The 19,412-nt window shown below is 25.6% G+C and overlaps 1 protein-coding gene across 1 annotated transcript; it reads left to right on the top strand.

Moving 5' to 3' along the window:
* The first annotated feature begins 240 nt into the window (after window positions 1–240).
* LOC113550377 lies at window positions 241–19,218 on the top strand. Its single transcript, XM_026952147.1, is given in 15 exon segments — window positions 241–565; window positions 4,408–4,615; window positions 8,277–8,402; window positions 8,472–8,642; window positions 8,861–9,064; window positions 9,127–9,408; window positions 9,475–9,823; window positions 9,826–10,245; window positions 11,354–11,498; window positions 14,010–14,358; window positions 14,453–15,902; window positions 15,972–16,251; window positions 16,337–16,563; window positions 17,736–17,968; window positions 18,036–19,218. Coding segments are annotated over 14 exon segments (5,481 nt in total). The 5' UTR covers window positions 241–565; window positions 4,408–4,453; the 3' UTR covers window positions 19,119–19,218.
* The last annotated feature ends 194 nt before the right edge of the window (window positions 19,219–19,412 follow it).

Below are 19,412 nucleotides of genomic sequence, written 5' to 3'. Positions count from 1 at the left end.
TATTATAGTATGTACATACACATGTATACATGTATATTATATATTCTATCTTAAATCGTGATACTATCTATGATGCACACTGGTATATAGCATCACAGAACAATTACGATTATAATGATTACGCGACCAGAATGTTGGTAACACTTCAGGACCCCCCCTCGAATAGACATCCCACTCAACGAAACCGTAAGCAACCGTATGCGCGTGCGTGAGTGTGTACGTTAGAACATCGGGCGATCGTCCGCCATCTTGTGAAAATTATTCAATATACGACATTCGACATTCTGCTTCGCAATCTGGGCATATGCGCATAGCGTTTTACAACTACTCGATTTGTCGAAAATTAATGTATTAAAAATAACTAATTGTTACGTTGAATACATTTATTATTCACATATTGATCATATTGTAGTTGTTACTTATTCTTTCGTCGTCGTCTTTTTTGAGCAGCGGGCGTTGGACATGAGAGAAAATCGCAACAACCGCTGACGCGTTCGAGCTTCGAAGACTTGACGAACCGACGGCTCATCATCCGATCGCCGTGTCGGCGTGTAATCGTATTCCGGTGAGTAGATTCATAATGATGATTATCGCATATTCGGCAATGTATTATATAACATTTGGAATTCTATAAAGTGTTAATGACTCGGGAGTTGAGCTTTTGTCATAGTGCGAAACCGAGAGTAGGCGGCAGCCATGACGGTGTGCCATATCTTGTTCACCCGCAATCTGGTACGAGCATTTCGAAACCGTACATCGTTCCACATCTTTTCCGATTGTTTTTCACACCCCATTTCGACGGCAACCCGATCGTTTGTTGTCGTAGTAGTTTGGTATTACGATTTTGTCGAATGTCGACCTCGGGTAGTTGAGAGAACATCCAACGTAGACAATCGCGCAAGCCTTACAGAGATAACACAAATATGGTCATCTGTGTACTTATTTTTTATGTTTGTTTTTTATTTTATCAACATGGTCGAGTATTACTACTAAGTTTACTTTAATTAAATTATTAAAACCATATTGAAATTCAGTATCTGTTTATATGTTATTTAATAAATACTTATTACTGAAATATCGGCAACCATACAATAATCAATATTTTATGATACCCTTACTGATAAAAGACTAACAATGTAAGTACATGTACAACTCGATTAATATTTCCGAGTATTATTTTATAAGTAGGAAACAGATTTAAATACTCTAAAAAACAACAAAATCCCTTAAAAAAAAATTTATTTAATTATTTAAATTTTTATTCTTAAATATTTGGTTTTTTTTTACTCAGAAAAAAATTTTTTATTTCCAAAAAATGAATACACAATTTAGATATAGATATATTTTATACTTTTATCGAATTTTATCAATTCCTTTATACAAATTACTTGAAAACAAAAAAAGTTCAAAAAATGTAAAATAAGGTACATTTTTTAATTCCTCGATGTATGAAATGAACTTTATGCTTGTAAAGCAATATTTCCAAACATTAAAAAAAAAGCAATTTGCATTTAAATATGTTGTTTCCTATTTATAAGATTAACATGGTGAATTAAATTTCTTCCATATTATGCAGATCATGTATTAAGTATAATTTTTATTTTTATTATAAGATTAATATATCTACTTTATTGTTCTTACCTATTATATATATAGATAATTATTTATATACATACATTAATATAAAAATATTTCAACAGATCTATCTGTTTTATAATTGAAAATAATATTATATCAGGTAGATAATATCTATAGTACATACTACTATATCAAGAATTGTTGTTAAAATTGCCGATTTATTATGATAATCTTATTGAGGTTATACTAAAATAAAGTTTTAATGCTTAGTTTACTAATTCTGTTAGTTTAATTTTTGACTCTTATTCTCATTTGCATACATTTTAATCAATATTGAAAGGGTTTATTATAATATTATACTATCTTAAAAATATTAGTAGAGCTGGAACAAAAAATATTTTTTGATATTCGATAATTTATTTTATTAGATCTCTGAATTAATATCTGACTTATAAACCAACTTAAGTTATGCAAAGTTTTAAAACCTTTGCATTAATAAAAGTATGGTTCATTAAATATAATGAATTTTCTAGTACCTACTTTAAATATTCTTTTAGTTGATCTTATTCAACTTATTCGTTGACAAACAATATAACAAAATTATAACTAATAAGTATTAAGTAAATAATAACAAACTACATGTTTTCATTAAAATAACAGAATTGTGGTTATTATTAAGCTTCTAATTTTCAATTTTTTTTAGTCAATTGAAATTATTATTAAATTAATATATTAATTGTGATATACAGTATTGTCTGACACAGAGTTTTCTTGTATTTACTTAGATACCTAATGGAACTTAAAATAGTATTATCCCAGCTATTATTATTATAAACAAAATATTTTTTATAAATTGATGCATATTTTATGACTGTATGTGATACCTACCCCGATAGTAATGAAAATAATTATACTAATTGTGTATAATCATTATTTAGGTACTTTTTATATTCCTTATTCAAATTAAACAGTTAATATTTACGTTTTATCACTACTAATCATTCAATGAATAAAATTATCAATTATCATTACTTTGATTCAAATTAAAAACATCTGTCCAGTAATCCTAAAAGAAAGAAAACTCTATTTAACTACACAAATTACATTATCAATATAAACATTTAATGCAAAAAGTAAAAAAATTAAAAGTCATTCATTTTTAAGTTTTTACACTTTCAAAATTATTTTTTGGATGTTGAGTACCTAATTCTTAAAGTTAAACATTTTCAGCCAATTGTTATAAATACGTTTTTATATTAAATTTTAGTTTTAGTTATGATAATGTAGATATATTAAAACAAATATTTTTCCTTGTTCAAAGCATGTTTCTCGGTTTAAATTTAAAATGTGTATCCGGGCAGCAGCATAAGTCTATTTATTCAATTAAAGTTCCTATTTACTATACATATATTCACCTATATAAATGAGAATCTGTTTATATGTTTGCTAAAATATGATAACCATAACTCAGTGATATTCCGATACATATAGTTTTAAGCATTGTAATAATTTAAAAAAATACTTTCCTTACATATAACAATAAATATAAATTTAAGTTAACATATTTAAATACTTTTATACTGTATTTATACACAAAATAATAAGTGATTTTAAATCTCATAGTTGTATCATTGATTTTATACTTATGTACAGTTTAAATATTCCGTGGTATTTTTAATTTTCACTGATATAAGTGAAACTTACTTAGAATGTTGTAACAAAATAATCTTGACTGTACTATAGTTTGTTACTTTATAAATGACCAAAGAAACCCTAATTAAGTTTTTTTGAACTTTTATTTATTTATTTTTTAATAATTAAAATCAAAGTATAGGTATCTAATAGTTTTCTTCAATAATCTCTTTTTATAGTGTATTATATTTATTTATTGTATTTGAGCGAGAGTCACTTTTTTATGGTATAGTAAAATTTAGTGTTAGTAATTGAGTGCTTAAAATAATGTTATAACGTCAATTTAGTTGAGATAATGAGTTATTAAAAATGAAATTGCTCGATATGACTGTAAAACAATTTAATTACAACAAAATACGTATATTCTATTGAACAATAGAAAAATGAAGAATTGTTGCAACAGACAATTATATAATTTTTAATATAAATGTTTTGCATTTAAAAATATCTAACTTAATATAGCCAATACGAGCCAATTTAAATTATTATACTAATAAATATAACCGTTATTAGTTTTTTTATAAATATTACAGATATTAAAAAAATAAATTGCCAATAATCCATTAGATATTGAATATTGATATTATAATCCTATATTCTAGAGTCTGAAATATTAATACATTACAATTTATTTATTAATATATATTATTTATATTATTATGTTATTCATAATCCATGGCAATAATCTCTTTAAATTTTGTTTTGGTGTAAAATAGTCAGAATAATAAAGATATTTAATATTCATACAGTTTGTTATTGACATTGAGTTTTCCCTGTGATTATACATATATTGTATATTAATAATTAATAATGACATCTATATCATTCTTATAAATATATTAAAATATGTGATAATATTAAAGATGGAAAAATAGTTAAATTAATTTCGATATTTTCTCTGTATTTTTCATCTATTCATTTTGAATTAACAAGTATTGTATTTTGAAACTTGATATGTCAGTATTATCAACAATAAAAAATTACATTGGGTTTTTATTATTGGTGAATATATTTTTGTTTTGTGTTACTATCAAATTATTTAAAATTGAAAACACATAAATAAACCGCCTTGCTTCTATATTTATATTTATTACTTTTGAAATAATCGCTAATGTATATTTAAAATTTTTGTTATAGTGGTGGAAGTATCGAAACTTTTAATCTGGACAAAACAAAATCTACAATGACTGCCAAGGAAAAAGAAGTAGCAGAAGAATATTTTAATGCCTTGGCCGACCTCAACATCAATAGCAAGCCTTTGATTAACATGTTGACAATGCTGGCCGAAGAGAACTCAGCTTATGCGCCAATCATTGTACAGTGTATTGAAAGACAACTGCATAAGGTTTTTAAACTTTATAATAGTAATGAATATTTTAAAGTCATAACAGAGGGATATTCACTGCATTATGAACCCAAATTATTTGCTCTTAAGCATATTGATCCTACCTAATATAATTTAAATGTAATGTTACTGGAAATATTTTATTTGTAGTAGAATATCTAATGTCTACATTAATGAATTCAGATTGCTTGATATGCAGATTTTGGATAATGACTGCTGAAATCATCCCTCTGGCTATGGTGACATATATTTAGTTAAAGTACAAATATATGTGAATATTTACAATATTTAAACGACATGAAATAAAAATATATGATGTGACTAAATATGGTTTACGTCCTTTTTGGTCCTCTTTTTTTTCTTTTTTCTTTTTATTTAATATCTGGTTAATATTTTTTGAAAAGCTCAGTAAGAATATGAAAAATAAATGGTTTCTTTTTAATATAATAGGTTTATTAGCAAACATGTATTGTAAATGAAACAAAATTATAATACTAGTGCTGTATTTAATATAATTTTTTTGAGAGTGTAAATAAAATCTAAAAGTTGATTAATAATGTTTCTTTAACATTTGCTTTACATCTATGACACCTATACTCAATACATAACAATATTGGTAAAGATACAAAATTTTAAGTTGAAAGGATGATCATTTTTAAAAAAAAATGCTTTATCTTATTTGTGTTTGGAGATAATCTAACTCCAGAAGACTTCAAGTTTGACCACTTCAAAATTGCACAGAAAATAATGGATTTTTGTGAATCTGGTTGAATGAGATATACAATTTGAAGTTTCGCCTTTATGTTATTTACTACATTTAGTAATAAAACATAGAGGTAGGTATCAAAAAGACAGTGATCATAACTAATTTTGATTGCGTATATATTGTGTGTTTAGTATGGAATAAACATAAAATTGAACACCCTAGAGTTTCAATCAAGGGTTTTATTTTATTCCTGACCTTGTTTGTTCTAGTTAGTACAAATATTAAAATGTAGTTGAAAAATTGAAGAACATAATAAATAAATATATAAAGGTTTTATCTATCCCGAAAATAAAGTTGTGTTATACTGGTTTTAGAGCAATAAAAGTTATTTTTTCTTTGGACAATAAATTGTTATGTGACATTATATAGTATTATGTTAAATGATATATTGTGTTTTATAATTTGCTTCAACAAGTGTATTTTCTGTGTGTACATAAAATTAGCCATATTTTTTCATTATTAAAAGCATTGATTTTAATTTCTAAATTATGTCTCAATTAGTAAAAGAAATCTAATTATATTAGGTGTTGTAAATTTTACAAACATTATATAAATACTACTTTACAGATATAAGTTTTACAAGTGGATATTTACTTTTATTTTTAAAACGTATACAAACACTGAGTAAATACTAGACGTGTAATTATTAATTCTTAATCAACTTTAAAAAATTTCCTACCTAATATATTATAATGACATACAATACTATTAACAGTAATTCATATCATTTAAAATAGTTAAAATTTGTGTTATTAACTATATAATACGAAAATTGTTTTCTTTCTTAACGATATATGGTTATATTATTTACGTTTTTTTTAAGAAGGTGGTGCTAGTGTTGTATAGTATGGTTACCAGTAATAATTTTTTGTTTAGTCCATTACAATTCTTTAAAAAGAATATGTAGTTTTTTCTTTCTGATAAGTAAGATATATATATATATATATTCATTATGTAGTAATGCAACGTTTATTTTTAAAATATGATTAACAGATAGTTTTTACATTTCTTAAAAAAAAGAAAAAGAAATGATATCAGTATTTTAATAATTTGTTTTAACCTATAAATTAAATTTAACTTACAGTTATGATTACTTTTGGTCGAATTTGTCAATAATACTATTTTATCTGAATATTTAAACTACTTAATCAACCTATGTATAAATATACATAGGTTGTTATCACATCAAAAAATTAAATCTTAATTATTTTAAAATGAATGACTATGTATACTATGTAGATTATAAGCTAGTTAAATGTATAATTTCAAAAAAATCCTAAATACATTCTATATATAATATTTATTTTATATTAATATCAATTGCAAGATTTCTTCTGTATATTGGCATGGTTGCATACAACACTAGTACAAAAATAATTTTTATTTTGTCATAAACATATTATATGTTTTATTAAGTTTCTGATTATTTACAACTATTATAATTATAATATTGTAGACATTTATTTTCTTTAATTTTTGTCTTTTTAACATAGTAAAAAACTAGAATTATCATCCTCAAATAAAATGAATTCATATTAATATTACCTCAGTTGATACAAATTTTACCATTAATATATTAACCAATAATATTTTAATGGAGCCTGTAGAATTTCCTTCTTTTATGATGTACATTATGTAGCTTTGAGAACTTAATTTTATCAAAATATTTAATTATACATAATAATATGAGTATGTTGAATTTATAAGCTTATTACCCTATAACATAATAAAAATAAAAATAATTTTATAAATATCACATTAAAACAATTGTTCTAGACTATTTATACTTGACAAATATCAGCTATTTAGTCTTAAAAATAATATATGTATCATGTATATTGATTTTTAAAATTATTTTACTAACCAAAATTGCTGTAATTAAACTTGTATTATGCTTTGAATTCATATTTTATTTTGAATATTGTTATTAATACAATAAATAATATTTATATTATTTTTATTGTAATAATTAAGTTAAAGTATTATTAATCAAATTATTTTTTATTATAAAAAAATTAGAATTTTATACAATTTATATTCTTCTTGTTGACACAATTATTATTTGTATATACAGTTTATTTTCAAATAAAATAAACAATATTTTTAAACATTCATTGTCAAACTACCTCATACATATCTTACAATCATAAATATGTTTAGTATGTTAGTTTGATATAATCAATTAATTTAAATTATATCATTTTTCAATTGTCATTTGTACTTAATATACATACATTTAATATTATGTTAACTGTATTTAAGTGAGTTCTTGAGTTTTCTTTATATTAGTCACGTGGAAACCTAGAGATTCCAGTCGGTTTTATAAATTTAAATAATATTTCCCTTTAAAAAACATGGGAATTAATCTTGGCTTACCCAATTACTGTATTTTTACTTGTGATTAGTCCTAAATAAAATCACAGTAGTATTAAAATACATCTTATTATTATAATTTTTTTTTTTTACTTATTCATACAATTATGAAAATGATAGTATCTATGAATAATAGCTTATTCTATTTTTTTTTTTGGTAGCCTAATTGAATTGATAATAGATCTAACCATGGTATATAACATATTCTTGATTTACTAGGAAACATTAGGGTAAAAATAAAATTTGCAATGTATATTGTAGTTATAGTACTTGGTTCATTGTAAATTATTTATTTTGTTATATAAAAAAATAAAATAGAATAAAAACAATTAACACAATCTATAAATATATGATCAAAATTAAAATAACAAGTGTTATATTTATTGAGATCAAAGTGGTTTCCTTTATCTGCACATAATGGAGAATTCTAGAAGATACTCTGGAAGAGTGTGGAGGACCGCAAGGATGAAACCATTGTTCAGGTTTGTTTTTAAACTTACATTTAATATTAATTATATTCAGGTGCAAGCCGACAGCAAGTTACCAGTGCTTTACTTAATTGACTCAGTCATGAAAAACATTGGACAGCCATATACACCACTTTTCGTTCAAAATATTGAGAAACTTTTTGCTAGCACTTTCATTAAAGTAAATATTATATTATATATTATTAACTTACTTTGTGCAATTTTTTCTATAATATTTGTTTTATCTTAGGTTGATGAAAAAACTAGAGGAAATATGTATAAATTACGTTCTACGTGGAATGAAGTTGTAACACCTACAAAACTTCATGCTCTCGATGTAATGATTCATTCAATTGATAAAAATTGGCCGTTGAGTGCTGCTCCACCAAACATTCATGTTAATCCAAAATTTTTAAATAATGTATATAATTTTAATTTTTTATTGCCTGGTTTACATGGTATGAATTACGGTTACATTTTACAATGTGAAATATACAAAGCTATTTTTATTTAACTTAATAGCATTTGATAACTTAGCAATAAGATATTGAAAATTATTCAATCGGTGATTCAAACACCATGTAAACTTGGTTCAATAGAAGTATAGTTGTCAGTATTAAGCATGTTTTAGTTTTTTAGGTTAATCATACTGAAACGCCAAAACCTGTACAACCTATTATACACAATGATATAGATGAGGTATCATTACGGGAAAAGTTCATTAAAAAACAAAAGGAGCTACTTGAGCTACAGCAAAAAAAATTGGAACTAGAATTATTGCAAACCAAAAATCAAATTGAAATTCAAAAAAAAAGATCAATGAACAAGATAAATCTATCAAAAGTAAATATATTTTATATTTTGTATTCATTTTAAAATTGTTATTTATTTATAAAAAATTACAGAATGCTTTTAACGCAAGTGCATCATCTTCGACAGTGAGTATTTCACCTTCAAATGAAGAAATATATGCAAAAATTCAGTCATCTGAAAATCCTCGAAGAGTAACTGAGAATCCCGTTAAAATTATGGACGTATCTTCTATTGGTTCTGAGTCACCTTCAATGCCAATTAAAGTTATTGTTTCACCTTCTAAAAAATTCCAACCAACATCTTTGCCTTCAGTACAACAATCATTTAAAAATCCTCCACAACCATTTGTACCGCAACAACAAAGTACAGAAATGGTAATTTTTAATTAATTATTTAATAAATATATTATAAATAAATAAATTGACATTTATTTTGTATAGGTTGTTTCCAGTCCAATATACAATATCAACCAACCAATTGCTAAAATCAACCCTGTCAGTACACAATTATTACAAACTCTAAACCGCGATCCACGCTTAAGAAAAGTTGAAACTGCTGTAAAGCCATCGCCATCACTAACTAATGATGTTAAACAACCAATTATTAAAAATAAAGATGATAAAAAACTTGATAAACCCAAAAGAGACAATAGTAAACACCGTGAATCAAAAAGAAAAGAAAGAAGTCCAAGCTGTCCACCTTCTAAAAAAGAACTATCAAGAAAGCCACATAAAAAAGCTGACCGCAAAGAAAGAAGCATAAAAGATGAAAAATATCACAAAAGAAGAGATGAAAAAAAAATATTAAAGAACTGGACTTAAAGAAAAAGAATGTAATATTATCAAATATAAAAGCTGAAGAACAGGATGAAGCAGTGACTACAAAATGTGCAATACTGCCTAAGATTGAAGATAAATTGTTCAAAGAGGAACCTAAAAATGATATAATTCTTCCTAGTCATGAAGCTATTGACATAAATGTTTCTAAAGAAAAAGACTTAATTACTGGAGTAGTGAATGAAGCTGATATCAAAAGTTCTGAAAATACCTCTGAACTAGAAAAAACTGATTCTCTAGAAGATTCTGATTCTTTAAAACGTCTTCGTATCTATATGCAAACAATGAAAAAATCCCCTGATCCATCAACTGCTGCTACAACACCATTAGAAATGAAAAATGACTCAGACACTCATGCTGTAAAATCCAATCAAAGTAAGATAATAATGTCTGATCAGTTATATTTTATCATAAAAATCAATGTTGGCGATTTGTTGTTATTTTTAAATAAACTGCTGGATACTTTTCTTCGCCATAATAAAATGAAAACAATTTCACCTTTCCAGAAAGTCCTATCATCTTGTATCTGATTTTACCATCAGCCAAAATGTTGGTGGATATTGTATTCTTTTTATTACAATATATTATACAAATTAAGTCATTGCGTTTCCTCGTGCATTAAAGACTAACATTTTGTTTTACTTTTAATAAAATACAGCTTATTGGTTGTAATATAAGACAAACAAAAAATGTTTTTATTTACTTATGGAAAATGTATTTATAGTATTAGATATTTTTTTATCTATGCACAGATATGAATTTAATCTTATAATTAAATAAATCAACCAAATTGTTGAAATTCTATATTTTATATTGTATTATAAATTAATAATAAGTTAATTTAAAACAAAACTTGTTAATATATATAGTTTTTATATTATATATTTCTATGTGTTATAGATTCTTAGTGAAACAATAACACTATTGTTCTTACCACAGTGTATATTTTTTTGAGGGGGTTTACTTTCTTAGTGGCTACCTTTACTTTATTCATAAGTTAGTATTATATTTTTACCCATATCCAAAAATTTGATTTAAAAGGTACTTCAGATTTGTTAAAGCTGAAAAAAGTGTTAATTTCTAAATTTATTATGAATTAGTTAAATTTTGTTTTTTAAGAAAATATTGAGGTTAAAATTAAATGCTTCAAATGTAATTTATTATATTTGTCTATAAGTTGATTTTAGTTTGTGACAATTACAACATTCTCATAATTTTCCATGAAAATATAAAAATGGTAACAGGCATAGAATTAAAAAACTGTTTAGTTAAGTCATTAGAATGCGATTACTGATATAATTACATAAAAAAAAAAAATTAATTTGTCAACAGTTAACTAACAATAATTGTCTTCAGAATCAACTACCTAAGATGAATTACTATTGTTTTTTCTTTAAATTACACAAATACATATATATATATAAAATTTCCTAAATCTGACTTGAGTTCGAGAAATATATTTCAACTTTTATGAAAATTAAAGGTATTCTTGCAGACATTATTATCAAACAACAAAATGACATTGACTTAAGAATTAAAGTCCCGACTGTGAAGAGGACCTCCGATTCAATCAAAACTGATGATATTGAACCTGCAGCAAAAAAGAGCAAATCAGAAATCATTGATGAGTAAGTTCCTTTAATTTTTACTATGTACACTTAATAACTAATATAAAAGTAACATTTTAGAATCTAATAGCGGTTCCCAAACGGGGGGAATATAGTGATGATGGAATTATAAAAAAAAATTATGTTATTTAATAATGTGTAAAATTGAAATCACTGTATTAGTTTAAGAAAAAAATAGTCCAATTACTCATTAAATTTACTTGTATTATTTATATTTTATATTAATATTTTGGTTTTTATTTTCAATAATTTTTTAAAATGATGAAAATAATAAAAGTAACTAGTTGTATATTTTGTATGATTTGTTTGTACCGCTCACAAAAAAATATTTGCCTAAACTAATTTAAGGGAGGGGGTTTAAGATTTTAGTAAATTTACAAGGGTGGTTAATGAATAATAAGGTTGGGAACCACTGATCTAGAATTTTTATAATTAGCTCAAATAAAATTATATAGCTCTTACTTTTATTTAAATAGAATATATTCTTTATATTATATTAATTAATATATATTCAGGATGTCTAAATAATTATATTAAAATATTGTTTACTTTGTAATATTACACTTTTAAATTGTTTTTTTTTTTCGGAACAAACTGGCAATTTAGAACATTTTTGTTTTGAAATAACAAGTTTTAAAGTTGATTTCAAGATTTCTTTTATCTATAAAATATTATATTAATTTTATTCAATTTATGGCATTTGTTAAATGTTGAAAATTATTACAAACTTAATATATAAACAGTTAGTCTCGCACATTTATCTCCACTCTAGTATTTTAGTATTTCAGGCTTCAGTGTTATAGATATGAAATATATTTGGACACAAAACATCTTTAATTCCAATAAAAAAGATAGTCGATTGTTTTACAAAAGATATTTGTATATAAAAAATAATACCGTAAAACATTTTGTTTTTTCTTATTACAGTATTATTTTAATATCTACATATATCTTATATTTGAAGAATTGTTTAGAATTTAGTTCCAAACAACTATAATCCAAACAATTATGAAGTTATAAATTTATGTTTTTTAAATTGTATTTCAAAATACATTCATTTTTTTTAATAATTTCCATGTAAAAATATAAATAAATATTTTTTATTATATAGCATTTAATAGATGATAGCAATATTTATTTTTCGTCAATCCACTTACTTACATATATTCCAAAAAAAAACTTCTGAAATGTTTCCTGTGAATATATATATATATATAGATTATAAATGTATAATATTTGAAAATAAAATGTTATCGATAGATATTTTATTCGACGTATGTATTTAGTTAGCATTGATTTGGTAGAAGTCAAATGTCAATCAAAAACCATTAACTGGAATCTTTGAATACCTTTTGATCAATTAGTTTTATGATAAAATTATTTAAATATATTTTTTTTATTTGGTAATTGTATAGATTTGAAAAATATTTACTTTTATTTGTAAGATGATTTTTAAGCATGCTTACCCCATTATATGCATATATTCAAATTCTGATTTTACATAGTTTCAAGTTGTTAAAAAACAACGTTTTTATTAAAAAAAATATATTTTTAAACATTTTTTTAAATTTTTACTTTTTTGGGTACCCACAAAATATCCATTACTCCGCTTGTCTAAACTTTAAATACGTATAACTCATAGACTACTTGTCCTAAATTTGATTTTTATGTATCAAAATACTCAGAAAACTATGTTATCATTCAAAAAAGTAAAAAATTTAAACAAATATAAGAATAAAAAATATTTAAATAGTAGTAAGCAATTAAGTATTACTGTGTTAATTATTCAATAATAATTATTCATACTTATACTTATACATATACTTAATACAGATAATTTATTTACAATTTTTCAATAATTTTAGTGTGTTGAATTAATTTTTATAGTAATTTATATTATCTATATCTAAACCTCATATTTTAATACTACAAACAAAATATATACATAATTATATATCTCAAAAAGTTCTTTTTTAGCTTATATTATATTTTATTTGTCGTAACATTTATATTTTAATTTTGATAACCATTTGCAAATCTACTTGTTATTGCTTTTATACTTATATTTATTTCTAAAGTAAACATATTCAACAAGAAATCAATTGGTGTTGTTTCCGTGTATGTGAATATTTTGTTTTGTTAGTTAAATTCCTATCATAAATAAATGAGTACTGTGTATTGAAAATCTTATCTACAACATAATATAATTGTCAGATAGTGGATTTTGATAAATTTAGATGGAAAACCGTTAGTTCTAGGCTTTATTTTAATTATAAATAGAGATGCATATAGAATTCTTATCTTGTTTATCAGACATGCCATACATTTGTATTAAATAATAATATAAAAGTTAATTATTAAGTTTTCAAAAACTTTAATTTCTGTTTTAATTTTAAATAATTTATGTTATAGTATATAGATTTAAGTGATATATTTCTGTTCATGTATAATGTTTATATATGCTTTAACTAGTTTAATAATTATTTTAATATCAATAAAAATTATTTTCAGACTCTTTGGTGCCGAAGATGTAGATTTACGTACATTATCTGCTCCGCCTATTGTACCTACACCACCACCTCCACCACAAATATCTGAAACATCGAATACTGAGATTGGTAAATCTTGGGCAAAATATAAGGAAATAAAACCAGATACATTTAAAACACCATACAAGTCTCCTGCCAAAAAAATTCCTTGTGAATTAAATGAAACATTAGTTGACAACAATGATACAATGGATGTCGATATGAGAGCTAAACCAACACAAAACAATAAAAGTCACATTCTTAGACAAGCTGAAGAAGCTTTAAATGCAGGAAGCATATCTTTTGATGAATATAAAAAAATAATGTGTCAGGTAAGAATAATGTCATTCTAATAGAATTGTATTAATGAATAATGTATTTTGTGTGTATTTATAGAATTTTAAAATATTTATTTTATTGTTAAAGGTAATTGAAATGTCTGAAGTGGAAAAATTAGAAGAAGTCAATAATACAGAAGATACTAATTCTAAGTTAAAGGAATTTACTATTCCGAAAATTGCTTTACCGGTAAATGGAAATAGTAGTACTGATTTAAAATCGACCTTAGTAGAATCTGTAACTATTGTTGAAAAACCTGTTGATGAAAATAGTCCTGGGATTAGCTCTTGGAACATTGTTAACAAAAAACCTAGTGATGTCAGTGGAAGTGATAGCGATGGTTCTTCAAAAAGTTGTTCTACTGGTTCTGAAGAATCAAAAAGAATTAATAAGAAATCAGATTCTGAGGATAGAGCTGTATATAAAAGGCGTAAAACAACATTTAAACGTAATGAAAAAGAAAATTCTAAAACTCGTACTTGGAGAAATAATAAAAGTTGGAATTCAAGACAAGAAAATGGGTCTAGATTCTCTCAAAATAGAATTGAACCTTGGTCTAGAGGACCTCGTCCAAATTATTCTCATTCTACAAGATCTCTTGTTCCGCCACCGATGTATGAAGTGCCAAGACCAACTGCTCCATTTGCATCTTCTTCTCCCGATTGGACAGTTCCTGTTATTCCTCCTTCAGATCCTCTAATATTGGATATGATTGCTCATGATGCTACTAAAACTATCAATATTGATGGCGTATCAAGAGAAGTACGATTTTATGGTCCAACAGCAATTACTTTTGTATCATGGGACGATCCTAGAGAGATATACTTTCAAGGACCTCCAAAAAATATTATATTTGATGATCTTTTTCCAGTCTTGTGTCATTTCAATAGTCCTGATAGAGAATTTTTATTGGATGGTCAACCTCATAGAGTGCGGTTAGGTGCACCAACTCGAGAACTTTATTTAGATGGCAATTTCTACGAATGTTTTTTTGGTGGCTCTCCAATATTTACAGACCTTGGTGGTGTTAAAAGATCTATTAAACTTGAAGGACCTCCTCCTTCAGTTAATATAGGAAACACTAAGCGACAAGATTTAGTTGCTGGGCGTATCGCTATTATTATTGATAACTCTTACACCGTACCTGTCTATTTAGATGCTAAACCTCAGCGTATTGATGTGGGAAACACAGCACTTATTTTTCGTTTTATTGATGGTTTAATGAGAGCTATGGTTAATGATCAACCGTTCAAAGTCAACTATAATGGACCTCCACAAGCGATTGTTGTAAGAGGCAATAAGCATTACTTAAGATTTACAGGATTACCACCAAATATTAGACCTGGTTATGCTGCTATTTCTCAAATGATGGGTGTTGTATTAACTGAAGATTCTTCTGCCGAATCTTTACCACCAATTCCTGCTCCACCTATGCCACCAAATTTCACTGGTTTTGAAATGACTACAATAACTCCAAATGATGATATTAACCAACTTCCTATACAACCATTCTCTTCTTCTTATTCTTTAGCACCAAGTAAGAGTTATAAAAATGCCAAAATTGTTCTAAACCATTGTGTATTTAATTGTGTTTAAATATTTTCAGACTCAGCATCAGTACCTCTACTTCCTAATGTTGCTCAACAATTAGAACCTGTTACAAGTTCTTATGTACCACCTACAGTGTCTGCTCCTATAATACCACCTCCTGTCTTACCTAGTGATATGGATATAAATGAGTTATTTAAGAAGCTAGTCGACAGTGGAATTGTACCAAAAGACAAGCCAAAAGAAGTTGTTCAATCAAAACTAAAAAAGAAAGAGAAGGAGGCTGAAAATTTAACCATAAAACCTGTTGATTTTTCAGATCCTTTATCATTAAAACAGTTAGTACTATAATATTTTAATTAATTATTTGTTATAAATTATATTTTATTTTACTTGTTATAAATATAATTGGTTTTATTTCAGAAAACAACCAGGATTGATTCACAATTTATACACAGGAATCCAGTGCAGTTCTTGTGGAATTCGTTTCACTGCAGAGTTTACCATTAAGTATAGTAGTCATTTAGATTGGCATTTTAGACAAAATAGGCGTGAAAAAATGGCAAGCAAAACTGTCCAATCACGGAAATGGTATTATGATACTAGTGATTGGTGTAAATATGAAGAACAAGAAGATGAAACTACTAGAGGTAATTGATATATTATTTTTCATTATCTATGGAAAAAAATATTTCCTTTATAAAAGTTGAACATTTTTCATACTTTCTGAATGATAATAATTAATAGTTTTCAAATATAATAAAATATAACAGGTTAAATATAATATGGGTATAATCTAGTGAAAACTATGTAAAAGCCAAAATGCAGGAAAAAAGCTTCTAAATTGGCGTGAATAAAATAAGGTATTAAGTGTAGCCAAATATGTAGAATGCAAAAACTATGTCAAGTCAGTCATTAATTAAGAATAAAAAAATTTGTGTCTTATAAAAAGATTCGAGCTGCTACATTATCTATGACAATAGTTTTCAACCGGTGTACTGCGGCACTGGTTTGCAGTGAGCGCTCTTGAAGAATAGAAAAATCTATTAATAGTTTTATTAGTATGTGTTTATTTGTATATATAGGTATATATATAAAATATGTTTCACATATTATATGAATTAGTATGCCATGAACATTTGTAGAAGATGAAGTGTGCCGCATGGTTAAAAAGGTTAATAACTACTGATTTATGACATAAACTCAAGTTTGTCCAGCTCTGATATATACTCTGTTCAAAATGAGATTGTAACTCGGCAGCAACCAGTTTTCATTGAGCGGCGGTAAGACAACACTCATTTGTCAACCCCACCGAGTCAACTATCTATACGCCTGCTATGGTAGTAAAGCCACGCACGTCCATCCTTACAAGTTAGCAGCCAAGTAACAATTTCATTTTGAACAGATTATAGAAAATATATTTTAATTTATATTTAATTAAATTTAATGTACTCATTGTATTATTGATTAATTTAATGGTTCTTAACCTTTTCATACATTAACATATCTAAATAAATATATGCATATTAAGATAATTACAACTAAAAAATATTATAAATAATATTAAAATTAAAAAGACTGATCATCATTATGCCACTATATGACACACGAGAGTCGCTATACACTGGTTGAGAATTAATGGGATTAATTTGTACGTTGTTATATTTTAAAATATTATTGAACATTGCACCTAAAAAATGTTTATTACTATTATTATTTTGAAACTGTTGGTTAACTACATTCTAAGCATAGTATATTTGATTAATTTTCATACTGACATTTTTTTTCCTCAATTCATTTAACAAGTTTTTACCACTTTTAGCTGCTAGCTGGTTTGATATACAAGCAGAACAAGGTGCTAAAGAAGATGAAAAGTTGGAAGAAGAGAATGTCCCTTGTGTTCCAGCTGGTGAAAATAGTGAATTGGCTGCCTGTTATTTGTGTCATGATCAGTTTGAACAATTTTATAACGAAAAAGATGAAGAATGGCAATTGAAAAACTGTGTGGAAAAGGATAAACGACTTTATCATCCAATGTGCTATGATGATATGATTGTAAGTTATAATAATTCATTATCATTTTTTATTTAAAATTTTAAAAATTATTTAATTTTGTTTTTAGAAAACTCGAGAGGAAAAAATTCGTAAGAGAAATCGAGCTATTGAAGAAGCTAAACAATTAGAAAGCCAAAAACTTGAAATTAAAGATGAACAACAACTGCAATTGGCAGAAGATATAAAAATTAAAGATGAAGAAAATGAAGAATTAAAATTGAAAAGGGAAGAAAAACTGATAACTGAGATAGATCCAATAATAAAAAGAGAAATATTGTTGGAAAAAGAACCAATTAGAAATCAAGAAATAGGTACACAATTAGAAACGGTCACAGAAAAAGAAGTAGTTCCACTTAAAGAAACTATTATAAAAACAGAAACAACAGCTATGGAAACAGAAACATTTAAAGAAACAGAAACAATTAAGGAAACGGAAGAAACAATTAAGAAAACAAACAAGGATACAGAAACAAGCAGCATGGAAACTGAAACTGAATTAATTACCGAAACTGATCCAATTAAACTAAAAGAAAGTGAAGAAGAAATTGCAGTTGAAAATGTAATCCAAACTGAACCGGTTTCTCAAGAACCATCGACTGAAGAAAATGTGAATACAAAGAATTATGAAGATTTGGAAATTCCTGATACCATGGAAATTATTCAAGTGACCGAAGTTTTATCACCTAAATTAATAGATGAACCTATTATTGAGAATGTTAACAGTTCATCATCCCCCCCAATCACTCAAGAAATTGTATCTGAAGAAATTAAACCTAAATCTCCATCTCCTGTATCTACAATGACATGTTCTATTGATGGAAATACTGACACTGAATGGAATGTTCCAGTTGCTCCTGCAATGGGGACAATCAAGATAAACATAAGTCAAAAAATCACACCTGTTGTAAAACCAATTGTCCTCACTGAAAACACACCCATTGAACCACAGTCACCACAAGATTTCACTCAAACGTTTGGGGAAATCGATCCTGATCAGCCTCCACCACCAGGGCTTGAGATGGAAACTGTAGTGGTTCCTAAAGTACAAAGGGATATGAAACCTAGACTGATGCACAACGCAAAAAAACTTAAGGAATATCCAATAGTTAATAAAGGCAAAGAAATGTCTGGATTATGTTCAATTATGTAAAAAAATATATGGTCTATGTTGTGAATAACCTACAAAATTATAATATTTTAAATGTATATAATATATACCTGTTTAAATTTTGTAAATGTATGTGCTTAAAATGTGATATTATATATTATTTATATATTCATAAATATAATATAAAGTACATTTTGTTTGTATATTATTATAATATAAAATATTTGATTAAGTTGTTCACATTGTTGATTTTTTTTACCAAAAATAAATTATAATTTTATAATATTGATTTTATTCTCATTTTTAAAAAAAAATATTTCCTACTATTAACTTACT

The sequence above is a fragment of the Rhopalosiphum maidis genome, chromosome 1 (assembly GCF_003676215.2).
Source record: "Rhopalosiphum maidis isolate BTI-1 chromosome 1, ASM367621v3, whole genome shotgun sequence".
NCBI lineage: Eukaryota > Metazoa > Arthropoda > Insecta > Hemiptera > Aphididae > Rhopalosiphum > Rhopalosiphum maidis.
The sequence above is the reverse complement of the archived record's forward strand: the minus strand, read 5'-3'. Positions and strand labels throughout refer to the sequence as shown.